This window comes from Saccostrea cucullata, unplaced genomic scaffold, assembly GCF_032062105.1.
Source record: "Saccostrea cucullata isolate Sc308-1 unplaced genomic scaffold, CSIRO_AGI_Scuc_v1 ctg234, whole genome shotgun sequence".
In the NCBI taxonomy this organism is placed as follows: Eukaryota; Metazoa; Mollusca; class Bivalvia; order Ostreida; family Ostreidae; genus Saccostrea; species Saccostrea cuccullata.
Genome location: NW_026931351.1, coordinates 189,100 through 208,536, shown reverse-complemented (window position 1 = coordinate 208,536; position 19,437 = coordinate 189,100). Strand labels below are relative to the sequence as shown.

The following is a 19,437-nucleotide window of genomic DNA, read 5'->3' as shown; positions in this document are numbered from 1 at the left end:
TTTTTAGCCCTTCACCTGCATGTGGTGGCGTCTCCATACGAGGGAAATTATTCAAAAGGAACGTTGAAAATAAAGAAAGAATCAAACTTAATGTTACTTACTGAAAGTAAATGCCACTTGAATCAACAGGGCAACGAAAAAGAATCTGTAAAACCACATCACGTATTGTATAAACTTACTTTGAGAGAAATATGTTAATTTGGTGATGCAAGATATAGTTTAGCTATATATACGGCAATAAATAAAAAGTTGTCAACTGGCATGCACAGATGTTAATGATTAGAAACTTATGTAAAATGGCTTTCATTGTCTGCTATAAAAGTCATTAAGATTTTCAATAGGATTACGATCAAATCGTGCCTTTGAAGAAAATGCTATGTTTTTGTATGCACATTTTATTGTTTCTGTTCCTTTTGATCCTGTGCATGTATTTATCAGAACAGACAACAGATTTGTACTTTATATCGCACTTTTTGATCAATATCGGACTTTGTGATGGCTGTTTATCTGTTACATCATAGGTTAAATTCATTGCACAGGAAAATTCCTAATTATGAGGTCATTTCTTTACTTCATAAAAAAAATCGATTGATTTATTGATTGATTGTACAAGTTTGCTGTTTCGTGTCCCATTCGAGAATTTCTCTCTCAGATAGAAACGTCATCATTTACTGGTCACGTCAGCTTCAAATTTAGACTTTTACTGAACAATCAGGGCCATTGAGCAGTAAGGGTTTGCATGTCGTGACACGGTTTTTTAAGATTCCATTTAAAAAACCCGCAACATTCACTTCAAAGTGCCAAGCGTAAGTCGAAGGAACAATTACTGTCTATTTTGATGTTCGTCATACATCTCATATTTCATTTATTTGAACCTTTCCCCCATCAGTGATTTTACATTGCAGTTTCTATTGTTTTCATTCAACTTCATTTTCTTCTCACGTTTTTAAATCCAAAATATGCTTACTTAATGGCCAAGTATAAAGACGTATAGATTACAATCAGTGATAAAAAGGCAACTTTTATTTGGCATGGTTTGTATTTTTACAAAGAGCATGAGTTATTTCAACAAATGATAAATATATAGTATGAATATCGATGCTTCAAACGATTTTGCCTTTGTAATGCATATAACCTTTGACTAAGTGACTGTGTTGAATAAAAGAGTTTAACAACAAAATTTAACCTTGAAATAAAAGCTTTACACCGTAAAACACCCCATTTTGTACGTAAGAAATATCTGACAGGTATGCAGAGTACATATGTACCAGGAAGTAAGATCTATTTAGTTGTGACTAAAAACAGAGACTTTTCAGGGTTGAAAGGATACAGAAAAAGCAAGCATTTACATTTAAAATAAAATGTCCAATAGTACAAATACCGAGAGTGTTTATGAGGAAATTTTCGAATTTCGATTAGTGGCGGCAATAGATTTTGGAACGACTTACAGTGGATATGCATATTCCTTCCATGATGATCCGCTGACATTTTTCTGTCCTCAAACATGGTATGCGGGGCAAGGGAATTTATCATCACTGAAGACCCCCACTTGTCTTCTCTTGAATCCGGATCAATCGTTTAACTCGTTTGGTTATGCTGCAGAAAACAAGTATGTGCATTTAGCCTCGGAAGGAAAACACTTAGACTATTACTTCTTTATGAGATTTAAAATGGATCTTCATTGGAAGGTATGTATTGAAAAAGAAATAATGCTTTAATATGTTTTTCCTTTTATTTCCTATACTTTAGAATGATTGTTGATAGAATGTATTATAAAAAAAAATAAAATCAGAAAAATTCATTAATTAGAGCTCTTTTTATTTAATTCATGATTAGCTGGACAAACTTTCAATACATAAAACTAACCTAAATTTCCCATTTCACACTGAAACGAATAAAGTAAAAATAATCATGTTATGACGTTTTAGGATATGACACACGACACGGAAATCAATGACGTCACTGGAAAAGGTCTTCCGGCTATATTGGTTTTCTCTTCCTCCATAAAGTACTTGAAGGATCATTTGTTTCAAACCCTTGAAGACAGAGGGCACACAGTGGAAACAAGTCAGATATTATTCGTACTTACAGTTCCCGCCATTTGGACAGAATCCGCGAAGCAGTTTATGAGGACAGCGGCTGTTCAGGTTTTAATCAGTAAAAAATTCATATAAAAAATCTCACAATTTTTCTCAAAATCTTCTAAAAGTACCATGCATGTATTTCTATAACACAAATATTCATTGTGAAAATTCCTTATGTTGAAAATGATATCTTTAAACAATAAAATTAAAGTGTTGTTGAATTTAAATCTAAATTGTCCCAAATCATAAAAAATAAATTTCTTTTACACAAATATTTATTGTGAATAATCCTTAATGGAAAAAATGATATTTTTGAACAAATAAATTATAGAGTTGTTATCTTTGAACCTTGATTGTAAGATTTTTCATAATATGGCTTTCTGAATTCTTTGCATAATTTATGTTCGAAAAGATGTATTTGAGGTAATAATTGTTAGCTACATATAGTTTTCTCTTCAAATATTTTTCTATTAAGCCTTTAAAAATTGCTAAAAATTCTAAATTAAAGACGAAAAGACAAACTTTATGATTCTGAACATTTTCTAAAAGAAATCAGAAATTAGACATTTTAAAAGATTCTTTTAAGGGTAGCGTATTACCGGGTATTTTAAAAATTAATGGATTTAAAAAAAAAAAAGCGCAGAAATATATATCTATCAATTCATACACCAAATTTTAAATGAAGCGAATGTGATTAAAAGTATTTTTTTTTATTTATTTCGAAAAGCAAAGAATGTATTCATTTATTGAATATGCATTTTATATTGGAGGTGTTTTAAGATTGAATCGCTCTGGATATTAAATAACATTAAAGTTTGGGCAAATGCCAGGTCCTTTTTCTAAATACAATGGGACATTTTTCTCATATAAAACCTTTTGTATATGTTAAGAGTTTTTCCACGACACGTTGGAATAACTTTTTAAAAATAAAATCATAATTTATACACTTTATGCCATCCACAGCTTTTTATACATTGATTAAATGCTTGATACATTGATTACTTTTATAATGAAATCATTCCCTTAATGTTTTTAATATGAATAATTTAATTTTGCTTGTATTCTTGCCTCTCATTGGTTGATTTCCAAAAAGGAACGCATTACATTTTGTATAATCTGGTTTGGTATGGGGACACACCCCCTTGACAACCAGCATAATCATCTGTATCCATCAATCCCCTCATTTCCAGTCCTTGAGATTCATGGAAAATTCCAGATTTAATGAATGTTTTAATTTCAAACAGTTACTTGATCTTAAAAATCATGTAAACAAGCATCATGGCTGCTAGATCTATGTATCAGTTTTACCTCCCCTGCCTTCCCATAAATTTTAAGTTACTACGGTTGTTTTATTGCGCGGTAAATTTGAACTCATAAAAACAACACAATTTTACATCCCCAGTTGAATAATTATTTTAAAATTAAATTATAAGGAATGACTTATAATTACAATTTACAATTATAATTTTTTCTCGGAAGGAGGTAGAGGATATTTGTAATCATCTTCAGAAAATTGTCATATCTTTACAGGCTGGTGTACATACAAATCAGTTAGTGTTGGCTTAAATAAATGCAAAAGGAGAAGATAACAAACAATTAAATTGATCTAAGAAAAAATTGATAAACAAAACAAATATGCAACGAGGGCAGGAAAATGTACTCCTTGAAAGTCCAGAGGTGGAATCAGGCCCTGGGGTCATGAAAAAGACTTAGACTTAAGTCAAATTTTCAATCGCCTGTAAAATGTTTAATTTTTATTGATTTGATCTAAAAATATGCAAATAACAACATGTTTATGGATCAATGTTGAAACACATTACAGTTTTGATCTATTTGCCTTCTATAAATTTTAAGTACAGTATGAAGATTTTGACTTAAGCCTACGATGTTTCATGATCCCTGGGCTATAAGGCTATAAGTGCCTATCAGGAGTAAGCACCCTAGCTAAATGGTTTTTTTTTATTCACGATCCTTATAATTACAATTTACAATTATACAGCTCTTACTCCTAATTAAAGAAATACTAATTCCTTTTAAACTATTCCTGAATTAAAAATTGTAAAAACAAAATGAAGACTTCTTTTTATAGCAAAATATACTTTCTTGTGGAAAAAAGTGTTAGTACATATCTATAATTTCTATCAAACGTACAAGTTGAAGAAGAAATATAAGTGCTAAACGTGAACTGTATTTGTTACACATTAACATTTATAAAAATATCTCAACAGTAATTAAAGTTATGAATAACGTCATCTGTATTGTAATATTTTATTTCAATCCTGTACCAATTGCTTTTGTTTTCCCTCCTCTCATCTACTGTCTGCCTTGAGACAGTGTTTGTTTACAAACTGCAATATAATGTTATACATATTTACTATAACTTGAAAATTGTTATTTTAGATACAAAACAGCAACAAGAAAATATGCGTTTAAAATAACTTCATTTCTAAATATACAATTTAAAAAATGTAATATGTCCAGCATAACACAAAAATTGAAATAAAAATAAATAAATGTGAACAAAACAGATTTTTTTAATGCATTACTCACTAACCCACCTGCTTCAGTGTTATTTGGCACATTTCAGTCTGAATTAATTTTATTTTCTTTGCATTTTCTCGCTTAAGGTGGTACAGCAGATTTCAGTGTGCATGAGGTAAATGAAGATGGTACCTTGACAGAGATTCATATGGCAACTGGTGGGCCTTACGCCGGAACAATCGTGGATGAAGAGTACCTGAAACTTTATAGTAAAATCTTTGGATATAAGACCATGCAGAAACTGAAAGCAAATGACATGGAGGAATACTTAGCTATAGCAAGAAACTTTGAAACAAAAAAACGGTTGGTTTGTGAAGAATACATGGAGAGTTTCAATGTGAAGTTAGCTACAACTTTATCTAAAAGATTTAAATCTAAACCTAAAAAGTTTAAGAAAAACATTGCCGAAATTGGGATGAAAGATTTCATTTCCATAGATGGTGATAAAATTAAATTTGCACCCTCTGCAATAAAGAGTCTGTTTTGCACGCCAGTTGGTGGAATTGTCAGCCATATTCAAAATTTGCTTAAAGAACATGAAGAGGTGAAGAGCATTCTGCTTGTTGGAGGTTTCAGCGAATCAAGGCTTCTACAGGAAGAGATTAAAAAAGCAATTGTCGATAAAACTTTTGTCATTCCAAATGAATGTGGGCTTGCAGTTCTAAAGGGGGCCGTCTTATATGGACACAGACCGTTGTCGATAACGGCACGAATAATGAAATACACATATGGCGTCGCATCTGATTCAATTTTTAAAGAAGGAATTCATCCTAATACTAGAAAATATAAAGATGAAAATGGTGAGTTTAGATGCAAACGATCCTTTAGCATTTTGATTGCCAAGGGAACAAAAGTTTCTACTACTGGGGTTGAGATAATTCGAACTTCAGAACCTATTACAACGACACAAATGTCAGTAGCGGAAAGAGTCTACTACACGGACAAGGAAAACCCAGTTGTTGTCGATGAAAACTGTAAGCTTTTGAAAGGATATAAGTTGTCTCTTCCAGAAAATAATGGTAAGCCACGTATTGTCAAAAGCATTTTCACGTTTGGGCTGACTGAAATGAAATATCGTTCAGAGGTAATTGAAACTGGAATTCAAACAGAAGGTACTCTTGATTTATTGTAACTATTAGAACCCCGTCTTTGTGATTAAATTTCTTAACGGCAAATTAACGACAAGAGATCGAAGAGAACAGGGTGTTAAGAAGAAACGAACCAATAGTATGTTCCAGTTTTCAAAAACTTAACATTATAGTAAGTAGTGCCCACCATACCAGTCATGTTATGCAGAGCTCGTGTAAAACATGATTTTATGGTGATAAATATTGAAAAAGATCCATAAATGTGAAATTAAATCTGAAATTTGTTTAAAAAAAGTATACGGAATATTTTCATTTTTTCTGATACTGAGTACACAGTAGAAGTGCATTCGTCGACTCGAGGACCATCTATTCGATTTCAACTGATCCCACCTCTTTTTGAGTGGTTCTTATTGATTCTAATTTATAACTGTACATTTCATTTTGTCATTTGATGTCATTTCATAATCTACACCATTCTTCAACATTTTGTGGCTTTCGCCCGCGTGACACAGTGGTTAGAGCGTCTGCTCTAGAGTTGCGAAATAAGTAGTTAATCCTTACGTCACAGGTTCGAATTCCACTATGGGACGTGGAGACCGGTCCTTCGGATGAGACTATATAAATCGAGGTCCCGTTTCGAAGTAGATGCTGTCACGGAAAACATCCCTTACTGATCAATGGCCCAGAGTGTCAATCATAGGACAAAATTTCCAGCTCTCCATCGGCAAGTGGTGCCGTCACCATATGAGTGAAACATTTCGAGAGGGACGTTATCAACATACAAACAAAACTTGCACTACGGAGCAATTAATATGACCTTTTTTGCTGTATTTAAGTCAAACGCCTAATTCAATTTTGAAAGGTTTTTCCTTTAATATTTTTATCCAAATGAATTATTGGATCAAACACAGTCCTATGAAAAAAGTTTCTTACTTCGCATCGTCAATTAATTGAAATTTCTGCATTCAAATAACGTTATTTTTCTGGTGTTAAAGATTTTACAGCAGTAAAATTATTACTGAAATGACACTTTTCTAAATTTAAGCAGAGTGGTTAAAATGGTCTTATATATTCAGAAAATGAAGTAAAAAATGTGAGTCTGTGATTTTAATTTTTTAGATATCACAAAAATAGTGCTAATTTTAAGCTTACATTTTTTTTTCAAGTACTTTCATTATATATTTGATATTTTTGCCAAATATAATAGTGGAATTCACGACAGTTAATTTGATTTATAATCTAGGACCAGCATAGAACATCTCACTGCACAAAATTACTCTGTGTGCAGCCAGCATGTAAGAATAAGAATCCAAACATAACAATGCTGAATACTTCAAGGAGGAAAAGTTGATTATTCTCTTCTGAAAAACCTTCCGCCACAAAATAAAGTTCCTCACTAAATGTTTTCGGTCTGGAATTTAAGCATTGGGTCTTAATTGAATATAGTTTAATTAGCATTATCGAACCTGGTTAAGGCAATTATTTTATATCATTATGATTGCGGTTTACTCTTATAACATGTGCATAATGGCATGGGTTGCTAACTATTTTTTGAATGGGTCGTAGTTTTTTCCTATTCATGGCAATTTGTAATCTTTACTGAATTGATGAAAATCATTACCCTTTTTCGCCGTAAGATTAAAAATTATCACTAATTCAATTCAATGCTCTACAAAAACATGTACGTGTACGTCAAAGTATATGCGCAAGTACACGTACGCTTACAAGTTGAACATCTCAACCTCTCTATTGTTGTCAAAGTTTGGTTTAGAAGACTAGGGAATAATTATTCAGTTTGTTGCTTTTAATTAGATTTCAATTACATTTACAGGATATGTAAGTTTGTTAACCTTTGTTTACCGAAGTCTTCCCACAACTTAATTTTTAAACGTTAGTTTTCGATCAATAACTGAAAAGAAATTTCATTAGAAAATAAATATATCAATTGCTGAATAAAAGGCTTTAGAAGTCAAATTTTGCGGTTTAAAACCAGTATTATTAGTTTTAATTTAACTGTCTTTTATAATCAATTAACAGGTTGGTGTTGTGCAATAAAATGTGCTTTAAAATGAATTGATGTATATAACATAACTGCCAGTCCTATTTATAGGAACAAATTCAGGCGCCGAAAGTTCTATCGTCATCGATAGCAATTTTTAACACTTGCCTAAACATCTGAGCGGTTTAATACTGTAAAACAACTTTTATTCGCGTGCGAGAAATTTTTGCGAGGTTCGTGGGAGTCTCGTCATCGGGAATATTTCTCGCCGCGAACCGGTCCTTAAAGTCTCTGTTTTATCAACAACAGATTAAAAAAGGCTTGATCTTGAAAATTTATCGTTGTGAACTAGTTTATGCCCGGTAAACCGCGTAAAAAAGTCGTTGCGAATAAAAGTTGGTGTACAGTATATGCCAACATTTCGCTTCACTGTTTAATATATTTAAATTCAAATCCTTATCGATTTCAGAGGCAAAATCATTTTAACTTTATGACAATATATCTTTTTTGAAATTCTATTTAAACTTATAGTCTACAAATGATATAATGTTCACGTGACATGCCCTGAAGCATTTTGTTCATGGACTCTAAAATATTTTTCTGAGTCTTATATTTCTTACCATGCAAGTTGATTTTTATTAAAACAACAAGAACGGTCCAATTGCCAGAAATGACCAAATCTCGGAGATAGGATGGTTCCCAGAAAGAACATTGTGGCCATCACAACCCCAGATCTCTGTATTAGGAACGTTGTTTATCAAATATGAATATAGCTGTAGGGACCTTCTTTTATCATATATAATATGTTAAAAGTCAAAATAAAAAGATATTTTAGGGAATGAATAATAACAATATCGTTAAGATATTCAACCATTTTTCTAGCTGTAACTTTGCGATCTTTCATAACAAATTGCCAAAGGACACATCACTTCCCTAGCTTGGGGTACAAAAACAAACGTCATTTTTAATCATCTCCCTCCCTTCCTCCACAAAAAAACAATCCAATTTATGATTGAATGTCTGGATTGAAAGTCTATTGTCTTCACAAACCTTGTACAAGTTATTATAAGATACTTCAAAGGAATTTCCAAGTTATACATTAAACTTTACAGCCGATTGTTGCTCGAGTAAGACTGAGACAACAATTTTTCGCCAAGAGTAACCTATGTGTTGACATCATTTTCACATTGTGACGTCACAATGATGGAGAAAATCATTACTTTCCATATGCTATTTATAGAACATGTGCATGACTATAGATGTGTCAACTTACATTCTGATCTGAATCGTGGTTTTGAAAATATAAAGATAGTTCGCGAACTTTTTCATCACCCCTCGTACGTAGATTCAATTCGTTGCATTAAAAAAAATGACAATTGCAAAATAAAAGGCTTAAGGGGGCCGACTAATAAGTTTGTTATACAACTTACATTAACTTCAGTGTACATGCATTTGGGGGAACCAATGTTTTTTAAATATAGGAAAATGACAATTTTTAGGCAAATTATACAAATACTACAATAGACATTTTATTCAAACTATAATATTTGATGAGTAATACTATATTATACATTATATGTAAGAAACACAAAATTCTACCATCTTCTTATCAAAAAAACTGTAAATAAATTTCATTAAAAAAATGACAATTGCAAAATAAAAGGCTTGAATCAGATTTGCGGTTTAAAACCTGTATTATTATTTTTGATTTATCTGTATCTTTTATAATTAACACGTTGGTGTTGTGCAAGAAAACATGCTTTTAAATGAATTGATGTCTTATAGGAACAAATTCAGGTTTTAAATAACTGTATTTCACTTCCATTCTCAATGACCGTGAAGCGTAGGGTAGCACCGCAAGTTCCATCGGCATCGAAAACAAGTTTGTAGACTGACTAAATAGCTGAGCGATTTAATATATCTCAACATTTCGCTTCACCGTTTAAAATATTTATATTTCATATCTTGACCGATCTCAGAGACGAAATCATTTCAAGTATATGACTTTTTAAATTTTGTTTAAATTTATAATCTCCAACTGATATAGTGTTAAAACGTAAATATCGCCAATCAAAAACGTTTTTTAATACACACAAAATGATTTTTCAGTTTTCCATAATGTACTGAGAATTTACAAACACGTGGAACAATGCTCCTTCTAAAGATGAAATCAAACAAATAAATTTCAATTAAAGATTTACAACAAATAAAAAAAAACATTTTTAACAAAGCCTAAAGCAAAAATATATCTGAGAAACTAATGCACCATCTGTATCAGAATATGTGTATTTTTATGATTTCTTCTCAGATGTACTCCTGCTGTTTCAACTAACAAAAGTCATTCTTTTGAAAAGAGAATCTCCTAACATGTACTATGCTTAAGTTATGAAACGAAAATTAGATAAGCAATACATGTACCAGTAGTTTGACGTTATTTCTTTTAAAAGGAACTATTTAAAGAAAGCGTCTGAGATCCAAATATTATGTGCTAATTAAAAAAGGTAAGTTGTGGGTGTAAATATTTTCAGAGCTCTTTGGAATACTAGTATTGTTATGTGAAAGAAAAAAATGTATTTTATACGAAACAACACGTTATATATTCTATGACACGACAGTTTTTATCTTATATAAAGATTTAGAGTGACCTTGCAGTTTTTACTACCGTCGAATATTTGTTTTAATGTCAATTTTCAGGCCATGACTTTTAAACTTAATTTTGTTAAGATCGATTTGGAAACAGCTAATAATTCTCACTTCAGGCAAGGGAAACAATTCTTCCTTGCACATGATTCCACCTCTCTAAAAAGGCTCGTATTGACACTGTTTTGAGAATTATTTCTCTTTCTTGTCTTCACATTTTCTGAAATGCCCAGCAATTGTTTAAAAAAAATGTTTTACACATATCGTCAATAAAAATAAACAAAATCACTGAATTTGCATATATTGCACATATTGGTGAAAAGAGTATTTATTATCAAAATTCTGATTTTGAAACTCTTCTTGCAAATGTATTTCAGATTTTATTTTACAGTTACTCTCTTTTCAGTATATTTCACTTAATACTGGAACAGAATTCTAAACACATATATAGCAGTATGTTATAACAACCTAAGTCTATAGAAATGATCTTGTACTCAGATAATATGCAAAGTATTCTGTTATTTTTCATCAACAAGCAGAACAAGAGACGAACAAGATTTAAACGATGTATATATGTAAAGTGCAATTAATAATTTACAAAGCAATTCCGTATATATGTTTATAAAACTTTTATTTTTGGGGAACTTGCCAATATTGACAAATGTCTAAGGATGTAATGAATAATAATTTTAATAAGTTTCGATAGTCACAAGTGTGGCATCATATTTATGAAAGATCAGAGAATATTCAACTTGTTTTTGTTTAATCAATTTCCGATACATTGCCAGGATATGTCTGTAAGTCTTCCGAATAAAAACAGAAAAATATTAATAGAATATTAACAGGACAGTATATGTTGCTGTTTTAACATGACACAAATTGAATGAGCGGTTAAGAAACTGTGATATCATTTTGGATTAATCTTAGGCATGCACACAGTTGCTGTGTGTCTTATTCAATCAATCAACACCATGGCATTGTATAAAATACATGTTTTAATAATTTTCAAAACATTATTTTAATACAATTATATTTTACAATTAACTATCTTCACGTTTATAATTTTGAAATATCATAACTCTGAAAACTAATTTCAAAAATTAATTATTTTACTAAAAGCACAATAACGTATTGAAATTTTGTTTAGATTGTCTTTAGATTGTTTTTAGATTCATTCGAAAATCGATATCATGTTCAAAAAATTAGTTTTAAAATAAAATTTTTAAATGCATACTCCTCATCTCATTCTCCGTCCTCCTCTTCATCCTTCTTCTCTTCCTACTCCCACCTCCACCTCCTACTCCTCCTCTAACTCCTCCTCTACCTCCTCCTCCTTTTCCTCTACCCCATACTCCTTGTCCGCTACCCCTTCTCTTCCTATTTCTCCTCATTTTCCTACACCTCCTCCTTTACCTCTTCTATTCCTACTCTTCCTCATTTTCCTATTCCTCTTCCTCTACCTCCTACTCCTATTCCTTTTCTCCCTACTCATACTCCTCTATCTCCTCTTCCTACTCATTTTCGCCCTGCACATCGTCGTCTACCTCTTCCTAATAATTTCCTCTCTACTCATCCTCCTCTATATCCTCGTGCTCCTATTCTTCCTATACATTCTCCTTTACCTCTTCTACTCTTTTTCGTTCTACTCATCATGCTCTATCTCTTCCTGAGACTTGCGAATATATGTCGTATTAGAAATGTAATATTTAAGACTTACAAAAAAAGCTACTTTTCTTTAATCGTAAACTATTGACCAAGGGTGGCGCAGTTGTAAAACCGTCTGCTTCTATTGGAAACAACTAAAGTTATGTTTCTTAGGGAATATTCAAATACATGTAAAATAAAAAAAAAATCAAAACTTAAACCATCTTTTTCCTAAGTCAAAAAAATCCCATTGTAAGAGAGGAGCCACTGCGCCACGCGGGATCAATTCTAGAAATACCTTTTCCAAATCATGTTGATTTATTTTGTGTGCCAGTATGGTCATATTTCGACGGCTCTTCTGTATGAAACAATTATAGAGTCAAACCAAACCTTTTGTAAGTCTCTGGGTGTGTTAATGTGGAATACCGTATAGCCGGTTATTTAGCGAGGATGTAATTTAGGCCTATTTTGGCGATTTATAAAAATTCACCAAAATAAAAACCGCTAAATTTGTAGTCTACACGCCTTGCGTTTGTAAACTTCCCCATTATAAATGATGGTTAAGCCAAATCAAACAGTTATAAATATGGACACATCAATACTATTGACTTTTATTTTGTATAAACATAAATATTTACTTCTACATATGATATTTATCTCTTTTTAATTTGGATTTCATCACTGCCAAATCTTTTACTCCAATCGACCCTAAAGTAAAAAAGGTCATGTTTGTTTAAGAGTGGTTTCGAATCATCTGTCATTTAAAACAGCACACTCATGACAAATCAAGTTTATTCAGCAATTAATTTTTTACATTACCTATACTTGTTATAATTAAATACCTGATATCAATTAATACATAATTATGTGTGAAAGTAATTGCGCTTGGAATGGTTTATTTAGGTAAACCAGGAAAGCACTTGGAATGCATTGTCGGCAAAATGTCACAACATGCTTGGGGTGATCAAGAAATATTTACATACTTAAGCTATGAACTTATATAATCAAATACCAATTTAAATACAACAGAGACTTAAATATACGTAAAAAATTAATGTAGCTTTTATATAGTCTGATTTTGCAACGAAAAAAAAAGTTCGTGTCTTACTTTCGTTGTTTTAAAATGATACAAATAATTTAACTTTAAAAATAATCATTAAATTATTTGTGCAGTTAAAATAAGAGCTACATCTTATTGCATTGTGTATATTTTTCTTTCTGTGAACTTTTTTCGGTGAAAATTTGCATATACGTTGTACAAACATTAAGAATTTATAAAAGCAAGACATATTTTACAAATATTAAAATTCTTTTCTTCAGTTGTATATAAATGTGTCAATGGTAGGGGTACCTGGCGCAGTCACGAAGTCAGGTTTTGAAAATATGTACATGTAACATCAACATTCAAACCCCCGATGTACCCATAATAAGAGCGAAAATAATTTAATTCAAGCATATAATTTTTCAATTTTATTTTGACTTCATATAGAGAAGTTTGTTAGAATTCTGATCGGAAATACATAGAATATTAAGAAAATAAAGCACGGTAAAGAAATCTGATAACGACGACAAAATGGATTTTGACGTTAAGGCGGAGCAGCTAGAGACCTAAAATGTTGTGTAGCGTTATTTAGAACTCTTTTCCAGACTGACCAACCTAAAACAATAGCAAGGAAAAAACACATGTCTAAGGATTTGTTATCTCATTGAAATATATATATATATATATATATATATATATATATATATATATATATATATATATATATATATATATATATATATATATATATATTGAACTTTTAAAATTCAACCAGAGTAAAATCAAAAGCTTGTGCATTGAAATTTTTAACGTAACAGAATTTAATGTTGATACACTGCAAAGAATTACTTTTGCTAAGTCATCATGTATACCCGACACTAGAAAATTTTATACTGGTGTAGCAACAGCACACATTTTTTTTTAAAGAATCATCTAAGAAAAAAAATAAACAACTTGAATTTTGTAACGTTATATAAGGTAACAAAGAAAAAAGGGTTAATGCTTTCCGATTGTTTCAGATGCGAAAACATCTCCAGCTGACGTGACGTTAAAATGACGTCGTAATGCTGCTCCAGGTCGACAGACATAATTATGCATGTTTAAAATTTCACTGCAACTCATCAAATTGTCCTATAAATTAGAAAACTTGCGTAATTGTTTTATTTGGTCTTTATAAAATGGTGACGAATTTTCGTAAATTTAGCTCTGCTCGTTAAGAAGTTATAGTAAATGTCTCAATAATTTCCGAACAGCCCTCGTACATCTGCATCTGCATATTTGGGGTGTGAGGTTTATCCATAGTTTCTGCGTTCCCCCCAGTATTTCCGAACTTTGGCCAGTTTGGGAGGGTATGTAATCATATCACGAGCACTGTCTTTACCTGCGACTTTACGGTAATGAATTTGAATTCACCAAAATATTATCCACCAAAATTAATACCTTTTACCTATACGGTACAATCGGTTAATTGATTATTTTTTGTTTAACGTCGAGTCGGCAATATTTCAGCCATATTTCGACTGTGTGGGCATTGATGTGTACGTGGGCATTGTTGTGTACAATTATTATGTTCCCCAAACGAAGTTGGGGAACATATTGTTTTTACTCGTTTTCTTATTATTATTATTATTATTTTTCTTCCTGGGAAAATTTTGTACTTGAGTGTTCTTGTAAACTACACATCCGACTAAGGTAAAATGTTTTTAGGGTCAAAATGTTATGTAGATTTGCCGAAGAAAACATTTTGCGTGCACGTGCTTGCGAGAGCGCGCACGTGCAACACGTGAAATGACCGATTTAATTGATTTTGGCGTAACTCTTTACATTTTTGATGAAATGCTTTGAAACTCATAATATAAGGATATTTCAGTGGCATAGACAATATGACATGGTCAAAATAGCAATATCTCACGCGTATGCACGTGCGCTTCGCTCTGATTGGCTGAAACTAAAGTCTCTATATCTTTCTTGTTTTTCGATGAAATCCTATGAAATTTTGAACATAGCCATGCATTAAGATGTCTTACAACGTGATGTATAGCAATTATCATGAAAACACGTGCATGCACGTGCGCTGCAATCTGATTGGCTTAAACTTTAAATAGCTATAACTCCCTTGGTTTTCAACCAAACAGGATGGGATTTGGAACATAGATAGACATAAGGAACTTCTACAAGAAGGTATGATCACCATGTACATGCATACACGTGCGTTACGTGCGCTGCAATCTCACTGAAACTTTAAACAGCTATAACTCCCTTGGTTTTCAACCAAACGGGGTGGGATTTAGAACATACATAGATGTAATGGACTTCTACAAGAAGATATGGTCACCATGCTCATATATGCACGTACGTGCACGTGTAATGGGTTAAATCAAAAATATACTGGAATGAGCATATCTTTTAATACTTTTGGATTAAATATTTCAATATTTTGTATATAAAAATATATAGATTGTGTCGACAAGATGATATGGTCATTATGCACATGCATTCAAATGCGCACGCGTGCAATGCTAAAATTTGAATGAACTTGGCGTTGTTAAAGTCTCAAATGCATAAGTTTTTGTCTTATTTAATGAAGCTTACAGGGAATATGGCACCAAAAGGGAGTTGGGGAGCGTTTGGGGAACATCTGTAACGGTCCCCGTTACAATAAGCACTAGTTTAATGTGAATCCAAAGAAAAGACTGCAAAAGAACATGTTTACCCAAGACGGACAACTTTAATTTAATAAAAACCTAAATATTTCACATTAAATTAATGTTTTAGTTGTCTTTAAATTTCAATGAACTTTTAAATAGTAGGATTACTTGTGCATTGAAATTTTAAGTATATTATGTGATTTAATATTATTTTTTGAGATAGTAACCGACAGGAAGTATCCTATGAAGAAGTAGGTATTGAAGCCACTGTACAGCAGAATCATTTGTTGCCTTGAAACACATTCGAAAAACATCCTTCGTGCATATATTATTCACTCCATGAGGGAATAACTCTACATTCCACTTTCAAACTATTAGGCTTTATACAATTCAGGTTTATGACATTGTAAATAATTTTTGAACATTTTGTATTTAAAAAAATATATTCAAATAAAATGCTAAATAAGACAGACAACTTTTCTTCAGTATTGTTCTCTTTATTGCCAGATTTTAAAAACATATTGACATATTGCAATAGCACTAATAACACTGTTGTTCTGCATTCCATTTAGAGTGGGAAGATTAGAATTTTTAAAGGCAGACTTTGAAAGAAAAATACAATCTTCAGACACAAAATCTCTAACAGTTATTTGGAATTCACATATGTACCCATTGCGCCCCGTTATTAGCAGACCTATTTTTGTATTCATATGAAGCAGAGTTGGTGCAAAATTTTATGCATGAAAAGAAGAAAACACTTGCTGTGGCCTTCAACTCGACATTTAGATATATCGACGACGTATTGTCAATTAACAATTTGTAATGTCCATTCCTATGTCGATACGATATACCAGTACATGTATCCTGGTGAGCTTGAGATAAAACATACCACGTTACATCTGTTTCATATACCGGTATATTACTTGAAAAAGACGTTAATGGCAGTAATCTAACAACCAAGCTCTATGATAGATATCATGAATTTAAATTTTCAATCGTCTACTTCCATTACTTCTGCAGGAATATACCTTCATCACATGCATACGGAGTTTTTGCATCTCAGTTGATATAATACGGAAGTGTATGCTCTACATTTGAACAATTTCTAAGACGAGGTAAATTATTGACAAAAACGTTGATGAAACAAGAATATCAGCAGTCTCGTTTAAAGTCATCATTTTGTTAGTTTTATGGTAGATACAATGACCTTGTCAGCAAATACAATTTATCATTGAGTCAAATGCTGAGTGACTTTTTCATTTAACAATGCTTCATGTAGCTAGGTGAAGGATGAGAAATAAATAAATGATTCTGTTTTGGTAATATTAGAGTTTTAACTACAGTGACTCGACCAATGGGTGTTAGTATTCCACTGTTGCATCAATGATATTACTTTAGGTAGAATTAAATTATAATTTGTGTCAATAATTGTTTCTAAATCTACTGAAGAATTAGTGCCCAGGAAGGACGAAGTTGTTGACATCCAATCTAAAGTCCATCTTCGGTGGTGAAAAAATTGATTTGATTTTTTTTTAAGCCAATCCAAATAGTTTTTGTTTTAATACTGTTTATTTTCAACCCAGATAACCGTGAAAAAATGTCTATGGTATCAAGAGTAGCAAAAAGGTGAATTTGGTGAACAATCAAGGGAAAGCGAAGTTTCATCAGCATATTGTGAATTTTTTTTGTTCTTTCTCCTGAATAATAATGCCTTTAATGTCTTTATTTTGTCTCACAGAGGAGAAATAAATATGGTGCAACAGGATATCCTTGTCTACGACTTCTCTGAATATTTACCGATCAATGTCCTCATTGCTGAACAGATGCTTTAAAATTTGTATTCGAAATTTTGATACAGTCGATGAATTTATTCCCCAAGACAAAATAATTCAAAACTTTGTAAATTAAAGGCCATGCTATTGAGTCAAATGCTTTCTCAAAACCATGAAGGACTAAGATATATGGCATATTTCTTGACTATGTATATTTTATACAGGGGTATTTTCGCACCGCTTTTTAGCACTTTACGCCCTTAAGCACTTGCAAACAATTTCGTCCTGTTTTAAATTCGCCCAGAAACATTTTTGTTTAGGACATTATATAGAAATCTTTGAATGCGCCCCGTTATAAATTCGCCCAACCGAGTGTAGTGCAAAAGGGATAAACATAAAACGGTGGCGAAAATTTCCCTGTATGCAGTATGACATAAGATCATAAATAAATCGTGTATTTTCCCCTATATATCTACCTTTCATAAAACCAGATTGTGTATCTGAACTAAGGGAGTCTATGGTAGACTTTGTTCTATAACTTGGGCACCCAGATATACGACGTGTGATCAAAGAGTTCGCAAACTAATTGAATAACTTCCAAAAAATAAACAGTGTTTGGTTTCAGTGTCGATTATATTTTAAGTTAGTCCTCTACGATTTTAATGCACATCTGCCACCGTTCTGCTCATGCGCGAATCACGTGATATAGGAGGTCACCTTCTGATTTTTTTCTTCATAAATAACTGTGTTGCTTTTATTTTGTAACTCCATATCCTCTACTTATTCTATTAATGATTTTTCAAGTTCATCTCTCTTCTTTTTCTCATATGAAAAATATGAAATGGAAACTCCCCTTGTTTTTAAAAGAAGAACTTCAAAAAATAAACTATCATCAGTACAGTAAATGTCATAAGTAGGTGTTGTGTTTCGTAGATATTTCAATTTTACTTTTTCATTTCTTACTTACCCTTTTCAACATATGTCATGTGATACAACAAACTATTATCAAATTTCCAAAACCCACAACATCTCTCTAAAAACTACATGTAATGAATGGAATGATTTGATCCATAGCCAGGTTCTATTGTAAAATTTTCTACTACTAAAAAGTTGGATCAGCCTTCTGATATAAGATTATAATCAAGCCGACCTTGTCTACATGAACTTTTTTCCTGGGTTCAAGATCCTGAGGTAATCAACAATATGTAGATTCTTCATAACTTCTATCAGTTTGTCTCTAGCCTTTGGGTTGTTAACATGAGTATAATTATATGTATTAATAACAGGGTTCAAAGCAAGATTTAGATCAACACATATTATGAAATATTCATTATCAAATTCCAAAAGGATTTCACGAACTTTTTCATAAAATTCTAGTTAATCAAGATTTGGACCATAAACAGCAATAAGATTTGATCCGTTATCCTAGACTGTAATATCTGTCTACTTGATTTACCTCACAATCTTTTTTTTCTTTATGCATTCTGAATTCAAAAATTGCTTTAAAAATGACACTAACACCACGAGCATTGGATCTGAAGGAACTAAAAATACATTTATACCCCAATTGAGCTTCTACGTATGGTAGTAAATCATCAGTAAAATGTGTATCCTGTAAACACAGGATAGAGAGACCCTTTTTCTTATAACAATTAAATCGTTTCTGAGGTTTTGCTTGTCTTTCACAGTTCACCGTTGCAATCATCACACAGTTATTCATTAAGCAGCCTCCAAGCAAAACATCCGATGTAATAAACACTTTTGTTTCTGCATTAAGAACAAGCAAAGATGTCTGTACAAGAAAAAAGGACACAGGAACATGCTCCTTAGTGAAAAATCCAGAGACCCTAAAAGAGCTTTTTTGTGAAAAAATCTACCCCTTTTATACATGTTAATTCCTCCGTGTTGATAATGCTATCAGTAAAATACCATGCAAGCTTAGAATTTCGTCCTGAGACTAGATCGCCATCAGCTGACGT

General features: G+C 31.9%; 1 protein-coding gene across 1 annotated transcript; it reads left to right on the top strand.

The window, feature by feature from the left end:
* Positions 1-1,361: 1,361 nt before the first annotated feature.
* Positions 1,362-6,643, top strand: LOC134232293 (heat shock 70 kDa protein 12A-like). Its single transcript, XM_062714247.1, has 5 exons — positions 1,362-1,688; positions 1,929-2,147; positions 3,615-3,640; positions 4,485-4,552; positions 4,712-6,643. The coding sequence occupies exons 1-5, from the start codon at positions 1,362-1,364 to the stop codon at positions 5,755-5,757; spliced, it is 1,686 nt and encodes a 561-aa protein (XP_062570231.1). The 3' UTR covers positions 5,758-6,643.
* The last annotated feature ends 12,794 nt before the right edge of the window (positions 6,644-19,437 follow it).

Coding starts and splice junctions, on each gene's coding strand:
- LOC134232293 (XM_062714247.1), top strand. CDS start 1,362: ATGTCCAATAGTACAAATACCGAGAGTGTTTATGAGGAAATTTTCGAA. Junction 2,148..3,614: donor TGAGGACAGCGGCTGTTCAG/GTTTTAATCAGT, acceptor ATATCTTTACAG/GCTGGTGTACATACAAATCA. Junction 3,641..4,484: donor GTACATACAAATCAGTTAGT/GTTGGCTTAAAT, acceptor TTGTTATTTTAG/ATACAAAACAGCAACAAGAA.